At 37.5% G+C, this 10,392-nt stretch overlaps 1 protein-coding gene and 1 long non-coding RNA gene across 3 annotated transcripts; both read right to left on the bottom strand.

Annotated features, from left to right (window-relative positions):
- Positions 1–1,359: 1,359 nt before the first annotated feature.
- On the bottom strand, positions 1,360–2,381 carry LOC145239517 (uncharacterized). The gene is made up of 3 exons (XR_013862324.1): positions 2,322–2,381; positions 2,087–2,150; positions 1,360–1,785 (listed from the first exon to the last, which is right to left on the bottom strand). It is a non-coding gene; the product is annotated as an uncharacterized LOC145239517 (long non-coding RNA).
- A 975-nt stretch (positions 2,382–3,356) lies between these two features.
- Positions 3,357–10,387, bottom strand: LOC145209577 (L-xylulose reductase-like). 2 transcript variants are annotated; one of them, XM_080079891.1, is made up of 7 exons: positions 9,859–10,387; positions 9,165–9,262; positions 8,775–8,929; positions 8,315–8,357; positions 6,667–6,831; positions 4,392–4,509; positions 3,357–4,104 (listed from the first exon to the last, which is right to left on the bottom strand). In XM_080079891.1, the coding sequence occupies exons 1-7, from the start codon at positions 9,908–9,910 to the stop codon at positions 3,992–3,994; spliced, it is 744 nt and encodes a 247-aa protein (XP_079936017.1). In that variant the 5' UTR covers positions 9,911–10,387; the 3' UTR covers positions 3,357–3,991. The 2 variants fall into 2 exon arrangements, with proteins under 2 accessions (XP_079936017.1, XP_079936018.1); XM_080079892.1 differs by lacking the exon at positions 9,859–10,387 and adding an exon at positions 9,386–9,622.
- Positions 10,388–10,392: the final 5 nt, after the last annotated feature.

The raw sequence follows: 10,392 nt of genomic DNA, 5'->3' as shown, positions 1-10,392 counted from the left end.
ATTACTTGTTTTCGTTGAGGTGCAGAATAGTTCAAATTCTACACCTCAAACTAATCATTGCTGCAAAACTGACGTTGGCGATCCGCAAGAGAAACGAACGAGTCAATAGTAAACAGTAAACCAACACCCTGACAGGCTGATATAAAAGGCACAACACCCCCCAAAAACTGGTCTAACTAATAAGTACAGAAAAAAAGGTTAGAAAAGTTACAAAAGAATTTGTTTTTGTTTTGAAAGAGGAAAAACGTCAATCACATAACGCAGCCGATACAGGTACATTGTAGGTTAAATTCCAGTTATAATTTCATCTTTTTTATCTATTTACTGTTGAAATTTACCATTATTTTCACTTTAAATGCGATAGACAATTTTTTAAACTTTAAAAAAATCATTTTGGCTATTTATGACGTAAATTATTGTTGTACAATTATGCAATCTTCGCTCATCTGGTACACAAGTCGATCGATGATTGGTTGTTCGTTAGCTTCGGTAATTAAAAACATTAAAAAACGTAGCTAAGCGGAACCGCCAACGTCCCTGCGCGTGCGACGTAAAAGTACACAATTACAAAATATAACTTTCCTCAACTAACTGTCTCCACTTTCAACCGTCGCAAGTTAGCCTAGGTAAAGTAGAAAGTGAGTCTGCCGTGTTTTTCAACAATCCAAACTTACACCGAACAAGTTCGCTAAGGAACAAACGCCAGGTAATGAATGGAAGCCGAGTCAACCAGGAGTGCGGAATCGAAATGAGTTATTCTAAATCCACGAAAATATAAAAAGGTCGTGACCAGCAAAGGGCTTTTTTCAAATTTTTTAACGGAGTTTAACGGTTACCAAAGTTCCAACTTTAAATTATTAGAACGTTTGCAATTTAAATTAGCATGAGGTCTAACATCTCAAAACTTGACACCCCAAGTCTCAGCCTCTTCATATGGAAGTAGAAAGAGACCCGGATGTACAAGCAATGGATATGAAAAGCTGGTCAGTACCCGAAATCCACAACGTCCCTAATTTTACAGTTAGGACAGGCGCAAAAGTTTGTTTAAAAGGGACAGTTACGTTTAAAGCGTATAACTAAACAACATCGTGTCACTGTCCCTTGCCCTCAGAGACCCAAATGTTTTACGCAAACTCAGGGCTGGGGAAAAAAGTTTAACAACAGTTTGCGCCCTACCAGGGTGGGTCACGGGACTTTTCTGGCAAAATGCAAAGCCGGTCTCCTCAGACCCACGAGCCTGGGTCTTCATTGGAAATAGCGGTGTCCGATACTCGGTCCCGTCTGCACCGCGGCCAATGCAATGCGGTGGAGGCCATGCCAAGGCCGTATTTCTAAGCGCACCTTATTTTAGCTAAAGCCATTTAGCAACGCGCCACACCTATCTAGAAATCGATCTAAGCTAAGTCCCTCCGTGGCGCGCGAATCCCAAACGTACCTCACCTATGTTACCTATAACCTAACCTTAGTTAACGAGTGCCACTCTAGTCCTATCCCTAGCGCCAACTTGCTGACATAGTAGCACTCCTGCAGACTTGGACCCTTCTTTGACCGTGAAAGACTTCCTTTACGGGTCCAACTCGGACAAAAAATAAGTCACTCAGCCCTAGCGCCAGTTAGCCTAAGTTTAAGGCCTAAAGAAAACGATTCCGCCATCCCGGTTGACGCACGACAGACTCCTATTGTTTACATACAAATAAATATTAGAAGTTGAGGTATGTTGGTTGAAAGACGAACGTAGATTGACGAAGTTGATATGTTGTTGTATGTTGATGCAGACTGTTCGATCTGTAATTAAAAATAAAACCAACATTAACAACCCAACAGCGCAACTTTGCATTGCGAACAGAAACGCTTCTTAACAGGGGGCGAAGCTTTCTACAATCAGCCCGATTGAAAAAGCGCCGCTTGTTACGTCACAAACACGTGCTGTTCTCACCAGACACCACACAAAGTTGGGATTTAGTTGCTTTTTCAATATACAAACATTAATTTGATACAGTTTAGGTAAAGTTGTGGTTTTGCGTTCAGTTAATTTGTTAAAATGTCAAGTGAAAAATAAATACGCCTGTTTCAGATAAAATCTCACCTTGATCAGACAGCACAGCAAGTTTTCAGGTGTTCACTTGTAGTTACATGCAGCATTTTTTAATCTGTGAAAAAAACAATAGTAAAAAAAATATATATATAATTCTCCAACAATTATCAAATTAACACATTCACGTATTACCAAAGTCTTTACTATTGTTTTACATTTAATTTGGATATCACTAAATGATTACACCGACAAGTCCAAAAAATATAATTAACAGCACAAATTTTACCTTGTAACCTTGCCAGCCTTTCACCTCCGCACGCCACAAACTTCACAAACAAAATGACCTAACAAGGAAAGAAACAAATTCGTGCCGCGTGTTTCTCGAACGCTGATTGGACGAGACGTTGGAAAACTTAATCAAGCGTAACAATGCATGCAGTTGGAATTGCTGAGTTCGAAAATTGGCATTCGTAAAATATTTATTTTAGATGTTTAAGAAAATCGGTAGTTTCATGACTTTGATTTAAGCATAATTAGTGTTACTAAAAAACGTATAGGTTACTTGTAAAAGCATCAAGGCAATAAATGATGAGCTGCAGACGATGAGTTGAAACTGGAATATTCCGGTAAAAAACCACCCAAACCCGGTATTTTCTTCAACTTTTTGACCCCCAAAAATCGAAAAAAACGGAAAGACTACATAGCCTCAGGTTTTTTTCAAAAATCGGGTCAAAATTGTCGATTGTCGATTCCGGTTTAAACCGGTTTGGTGGTTCGGTAGGAGGCAGAAACCGACTTAAACCAATTTGAAACTGGAATTTTCCGGTGAAAACCCACCTAAACCCGTTATTTACTTCAATTTTTTGACACCCAAAAATGGAAAAAACAGAAAGGCCATAGCCTTGTTTTTTCAAGATTCGGTTTAAGTTTTGTCTGGAACAATCCGGCGAAAATACACCGAATGCCTGTTTTACTCTGTTCACCTGATTGCTTGTTTGCCTGTGTTTAGACTGGTCAGTGTAGGGTTTCAATTTTGTGGTTGGCACTGTAGTCTATAACCATCTCATGATTTGTGTAAAAAAAATCGTCATTGATTCTCCTCCCGAAATTCACGTCTATCGGAGTTGCTGCTTTTCATTGCTCAAAACAAATCAAACCAGTTTTTTCCTTGAGCGCTTCAATTTGTTCAGCTTTGCGTACGATAAATCTGAGTAGTCTATGTGGGTATATGGTAAAATAGTATGATATATCAGCACGAATAATATGACGTAATAGTACAGGTATGAGTAAAAGTCGATGACGAAATGCAAACGTTGTCACGTGAGTAAATGATAAAAACGATTGTACATCATTTAGGAACTTTCATAACCATTTGAACGAACCAGATAGATAAAGTTGTTCAAAGTTGAGCAATTTCGAAATTTCGGTACATTCGTAGGCATTAGTTTTAGTTAATGTGAACAAAAACATCATAATTCAGTCACAGAAATTTACAAATTGATGAACTTTACTTGGAATAGAAAATGAAAGGCTAATTAAAAAATGCCGAACGCTAATAACATTTCAAATAAACTTTATTGCAATATAAAACATGTTGCTGCAAAGTTCTTATTAGTTGAATCTAACAAACAAGAATAGAAAACGGTTACACACTGATAATTATTTACCCTGATGAAGGCGACTTGTACAGGACGTCGAAACGTCAAAATAAAAATACAATTGCCAGAAGAGCTCTATAAACTGGATATTATGCCTGGCAGCAATAGCTTGTATACCAAGAGCATAAAATTGCCATTATTAAATGTGCACGAACTAATAGCCATAAGTTTAAAGTGCGTGTAAAGTATGTGGTGCTTCAGACAACAAAAGCTGTTATTTTAGGTTAGTTTATAATGTAAGTACAAAGTTTTCAAACAGATTTTGTGTTAGTCATTTTCTTCATGCATCCTTGCTTATTTAAAGCACGAAATTTGCCATGCTTCCACCATCAACTAGAACGTTGGATCCTGTGACCATGATTGAAAAATCACTGAGCAGAAATATAATCACAGATGCAACTTCGCTGACCTCTGAAACATAGAAACAATAAAAAAAGTCAAATATAATATTTTCTTGACACAATGCTTCACACAACAGTATCTATCTTTATACAATTTATTTCTACCCTTTACAGTCATAAACTTACAGCATTAGAGGTTACAACCTCAGAATAATTGTTTGGAATATAGGCCAACTGTGTTAAAATTTGTGTACTCAACATATTTGAACGATTCTTATGTTTTACTTTGTAGTGGCCTTTTAATATTGTTGATTGAAATTGATAACCACTACTTTGGAGGTATTGTGTTGCACCTACCTGCCCAACGACCAACTGGTATGACATCTGTTATTCTTTGGGCAAATGCAGGATCTTCCCATAGAGGTTTGGCCAATTTGGTTCTGGCAGCTGTTGGATTCACTGAATTCACTCTTATCTGTATAACATTCCAATATTATTGCTTACATAAGTGTACTTGCTTATTTATTAAACCGGCTGGAATCCACCCATGTTGTCAAACCCAGTCGCGTTGCCTTTAGCGCCACTCGTTTCTCCAACGAGATTCCAACCTCTCAGGCCCCTTCTCTTTTTTGCCAGGTACAGCTGCTGCGTTTTTTTTACCGCTGCCCTCCCTCCCTTAGTACCTTAATGCATTTTCAACCGCTAGGTTTTCGCAGATGTGTCCTGTATTTCGTGCCACTTTATCATCATGTGTTACTATACTTGTTGCGTTCTAGTGCACGTGAACAAAATATGTTACGATACTAGCATAGGCGCCCACTTGCTAAAATAGGCGGGGAGGCGGCTCGGTAAAGACGGAAATATTTTCAGCCCGGACGTCACCTAACGTCGCAAGTTACAGCCTTTACAGTGTTTCTGTACTGGTATACATAACATTAGAAGCTGATGCCGACCCAACTATACAGTAAACATTTTTTCTTTCCCCGGAACAATTATTACAAAGCATGTTTTATTTTTACGCAACAAGGCGCACATGCGTCTAAAAAGCCATTATAATAATCGTTTCTAGGTCGTTTGGTTGGTTTCAACCATGTTTTCTATTTACACAGCAAATTGCATGTAACGCATTTAAGTTTAGTTTATTTTAAATCAGCAATTACCAAAGTAAAGCCCGCGAAGGTATTTGTTCTAAATATATATCTTGGAAAACAACGAGTTAACCGTTGAAAGTTAATTTGCTACGAAAGTGTACCCACAACAACATGTGGTCTTAAGTTTACCTAGTTCTGCACTTCACAGGACGCATAAAAATGATCCAAAAACAGTTTGTTACATCACAGACAAGACTTAAAGTACCCATGCGTTCGTTACTGTGCGTATACAGTTGCCTTTCTTTGTTAATTGTGATGACATAAGTGAGAAGTTAGTAATTTATGCCAGATAATTTTATTGTTCGACAGTAGCGCTATCTCTTAATAATATTGTAGCTCCTGCTGGTCCCACAAAAGCGCTTTGTAGACCACAATTGCGGAACGGGCGCTGCGTTTTCGCTTGTAAGCTATGTGGCCGTCAATGTCATTTTCATGCTATGCGGCTCACCCTGAAAAAAATTGGCTACCCCCTTTCTAAACGATGTCAATTTGTGTCGATGTTACTGACCGAGTTTTCGCAAACACTCCTTGCATGTTTTTATCCAATGGCTCATTGCATATAACCAGGGTTGCCATCGACATGGAACTCGAAATAAGGACACACGAACAATTCGACTTTCATGTCAAACGAAACAAACGTTTTTGAACAAATCTTTGCATGAGCCTTGACATATCACATGTCATATTTCTTTTTGCCAGGAACATTCTGTTCCAACTCCTTGTTCGTAGAAAACACTTAGTGCATCTCACGACAGCCCAGGTCTAGGTTTAGCGGGGATTTGACTTGTAATTGTTAAAAATAAGACAAAATAAGAACTTAAGTCAAAAACAAGGACAGTTGTTGGAAATAAGGACAAAAACTTTTTCTAAGACATTGCCCTTCAAAATAAGGACGGTATGGCAACCCTACATATAACACTTCAAGTATACGTTTGTGACGTAACAATATGCATTGTTTGATTTTTCAGAAAGGTTTGTCTGTTCAAACTACCGTAAGCAGTCGTTGACTGTGCAGTAGTACAGAGTTACTACAAAACTGTATGTGCATAAATTAACGCAAAACTTGTTTATGACGTAGTCAGCGACGCAAATACCCGGGGAGGCGGCGCCTCCCCGCCTCCCCATAAGTGGGCGCCAGTGGATACTAGCTTCTTATGTAAATCGGGGTAATGAACTTACTTACACTGCATAGTGGTTTAGGGTGAGCATTATTTTGTGTATGATCATAAATACAACTATTTAGGGACTCCTAGGGAAAGAGTCATGGTGTTGTTTTGCTTACTGCCTTGATACCAGAAATGGGGTAATAAACTACCTAGAAGCCCAACACAGTCTGATGATGGTCACCAAGTTATTCACACACAAATATTGAAAGTGTTTTTTTACAGGATAAATATTTTTGCAGAAATTTTATACCTATAATTATGTTGTTCCAATTTGCAAACAAACACAACATTAGACAATGTATAATAAGATCTTACATTATGGGGTCCCAACTCCAAAGACATGGTCCTTGTCACAGAATCCAATGCAGCTTTACTGGCAGAGTAGAACGAAAGGTTTTGAAATCCTCTAATAGATAATTTACTGGAAACATTGACAATGCTGCCACCTGTTTTCCTTTTAATCATTCCTTCAGCAACAATCTGTATTGGAACTAGAAGGGTGGCTTAGCACATATTGCCCTTGCATATACACTATGATCTATTTTAAAACATAAATATATTTCCTATGCTTATTTTGTATTGGGTCCCACATTAGACATCGTCTTTTATAACCTTGGTTGTTTCTGCAGGCAAAAACTCATGGGTCCCCACACATGCAAAGTTGAAAATAATGCAATTCAATAGATAACAATGAGTAAGTTTGGTATTGTGAAGACAAACACAGTGATTGGTACTGTGCACATCTAAATATGCTATATGGAGTAAAAACTATTTAAATTAAAAAACTCATTTTAGGGGGCTAGTAGGATAACTAATTGAGGTTCAACACACACAAACTTAAAAGTAGGAACCACAATGACTCAATCAATAGTACTGCAAAATTTCAGTCCAATCTGCCAACGTTTAAAATTTCAACCACTAGAGGTGTTTTGAGCAACAACCGTTAATGTTTCTGACATCAAAGGGCTGTTAACAACCCCCGAACTGCAATGGCGCAATAACGATAATTGGCATACTTTACAAGCTATCCAAATTTTAGCCAATTCTGACATTGTTTACAAACTCACCCCTTTTAGGGGGCTAGCCGGGTAAATACTAGGGTTATCCGGACAAACAAAGTGGGATGCACATCTACATAACTATATCTACCATCTGTATAAGTTTCAGCCACATCCATCAAGCATTTGATAGAAAAACGAGTCGGACAAACTTCGGGGGAAAATACCCATTTTAGGGGGCTAGCGGGGTAAATACTGGGGTTATCAACAAAAACAAAGTGGAATGCACATCTACCATCTGTATAAGTTTCAGCCACATCCATCAAGCATTTGATGGCAAAACGAGTCAGACAAACTTCGGGGGGAAAATACCATTTTAGGGGGCTAGTGGGGTAAATACTGGGGTTATCAACAAAAACAAAGTGGGATGCACATCTACATAACTACATCTACCATCTGTGTAAATTTCAGCCGAATCCATCAAACATTTGATAGAAAAACAAGTCGGACCAACTTCGGGGGAAAATGCCTATTTTAGGGGGCTAGCGGGGTAAATACTGGGGTTATCAACAAAAACAAAGTGGGATGCACATCTACTAACTACATCTACCATCTGTGTAAATTTCAGCCAAATTCATCAAACATTTGATGGAAAAACGAGTCAGACAAACTTCGGGGGAAAAATACCCATTTTAGGGGGCTAGCGGGGTAAATACTGGGGTTATCAACAAAAACAAAGTGGGATGCACATCTACACAACTACATCTATCATCTGTGTAAATTTCATCCAAATCCATAAAGGATTTGATGGAAAAACAAGTCGGACAAACTTTGGGTAGAAGAAAAAAAAAGAAAACAATTTGAGTAAAATCAATATGTGTCCCCTTCAGGGAAGGGGACCCATAATAACATTTTTTTATTGACACAATATATTAAAATTTTAAAACAAGTAAAGACATGTATACCTGTGAAATTATGATGGGAGCCTTGACGTTGACGGCCATTGTTCTGAAGTAAACAACAAATATTAGTTGTGTTGCTCGTTTTATGTTTTTTTATTGTTTAGATTGTTATATATAACAAACAGTACAAGCTGCAGACGGTCTGCAGCTTATCATGTATTTGCTCGATGCTTCTACAAAGAGTATAATTGCAATTACAATTTAGCATTGTTGAAAACATGTTACAGATTTGCGTAACAACACAATGAATATTTAATGCTTTGCTTGCATCTTTTGTGTACAGCATGATAAAAACCACAGCAGATTGTGTTAATTGCCTGTCAGTGCCAATTCATAAGTGTTTGACAATATTTGCCAATTAATCGGGTATATCTATTGGACTGTTGTCAGTGCTGTTTTGAGATTGTATTTATAAAGTAGGATCTTAGAAAAAGCTGAGTGTATTTAGTACAGTTGTATTTACTTGTCAAAATCAGCTGGTTTCGCATCAAGGAATGGGCCAGGCAATGCAACTCCTGCATTGTTAACAAGCAAATCAATTGGTCCACAGTCCTTTAAAACATTTGGAATTGAATCACAATCTGCCAAATCACACTGGATAGGAATTATAGATGGACACTGAAATTAAAAAGGATTGTTCAAATAGATTTTTAAGTTGGTAGTGATAGGTAAAATGAATAGCATGTTTGGATTGTGGTGTAGATATGTCACAAACGCAATCATTTATAATTTATTTATCAAGTAACCCCATCAAAATAAAAAAAACATTGATGACATTCTGACAAAAATTATTTTGACTTTAAAAATTAAACAGAATTGGTTTATTTATGAAATGTGGGTAATTGCCTCTTGCCTCTTGTTTTAGTGAATCCAGATCAGCTTGTGTTCGACTCAAAGCAATTGTTTCTGCTCCACATTCCACCAACTTTTTTACTGTTGCTCTTCCAATACCTGGATAAATTATCAAATACAATATAAATAACAAAGCACATTTTGTTGCTTTATCAGACACAAAATTGTCAGGTACTTGTTGGAGGATTTGTTTACACTACGTTTATTAGACATTTTTGGCACCTGCTAACATCCAGTGGTTCTTAACCTGTTTTGTGTAGTTTACCACTGTAGCCAATCACCCAGTTCGAAAATCAAATTGCCTACAACAAATTTCATTTGGATCCCAATACACTAGTGAGAGTACCATCCGTTGGTGTGACAAATGTATGCGCGCAAAAATATATGTTTTCGCAATTCTAATGCTGTAATTCCGGAAATAAATTGCTGCACTAGAAAATCTTCTGCTTGCTGAGTTAAATAAACTTCGCGCATTAAACTGCGCAGGCGCGCCGCAAACTCTATGCATTACTCTGAAGGCATTCAGCGGGCGGCATGGAATCACATAATGATATTTTAGAAAAAGTAAAAAACAACAACCGCACTTTGCATTGTACAAATCATTTACCAATTTATTTACTCGGCTGAAGTTAATAATTGCAAAAAAAACTTTTAGAAAGACTTTATGTCACTGTAAAAATATCATTAACATTTACCTTTTCCAGCGCCAGTAACCAGCGCACGCTTTCCGTCAAATCGTACGTTCATTTTTTACGTTTTACGATTTGGAATAGAAAACGACAATTAACTCGGCAATTTTACGGTTTTGTGTGTTGCAAAACATCTGCCAACGTTTGCTATTTTGTCTGCTTTACGCGCTTGGCTGGTTTCAGGGGCCCAATAAGCATTTTTTTGATCGCCCAATAAGCATTTTTCTGTGAGTCCACTAACCCAGTGGTTCTCAAGATTTTTTTGTTGTGACGCCTCTGGAAAAGTTTTCTGAACTTACCGGTTGTACGTCATTTACGTGTGACGTCATCACGTCAAACTCCACAGTCATAGAAACCAGACAAGTTGTTAGACAAATGGTACTTATTAGTTTTGTAAATGCAAACAAAAACATAATTTGGTCACAGTATTTTAAACAATGAACTTTGTGTGGAATAGAAAACAAAAGGTCAATTAAATGTAGGTCAATACTGAAAACATTTTTCGGAAACATTTCATTGCAAAAGATAACATGTTGCATG

This window comes from Phallusia mammillata, chromosome 1 (genome assembly GCF_965637545.1).
Source record: "Phallusia mammillata chromosome 1, kaPhaMamm4.hap1.1, whole genome shotgun sequence".
Lineage (NCBI taxonomy): Eukaryota > Metazoa > Chordata > Ascidiacea > Phlebobranchia > Ascidiidae > Phallusia > Phallusia mammillata.
The sequence above is the reverse complement of the archived record's forward strand: the minus strand, read 5'-3'. Positions and strand labels throughout refer to the sequence as shown.

Bases quoted from the DNA above. Each gene is read 5' to 3' on its own strand.
- LOC145209577 (XM_080079891.1), bottom strand. From the start codon at position 9,910: ATGAACGTACGATTTGACGGAAAGCGTGCGCTGGTTACTGGCGCTGGA. The intron at 9,263-9,858 runs GTAAATGTTAAT...TAATTTATCCAG, and splicing joins GGTTACTGGCGCTGGAAAAG to GTATTGGAAGAGCAACAGTA. The intron at 4,510-6,666 runs GTAAGATCTTAT...AATGTTATACAG, and splicing joins TGGAGTTGGGACCCCATAAT to ATAAGAGTGAATTCAGTGAA.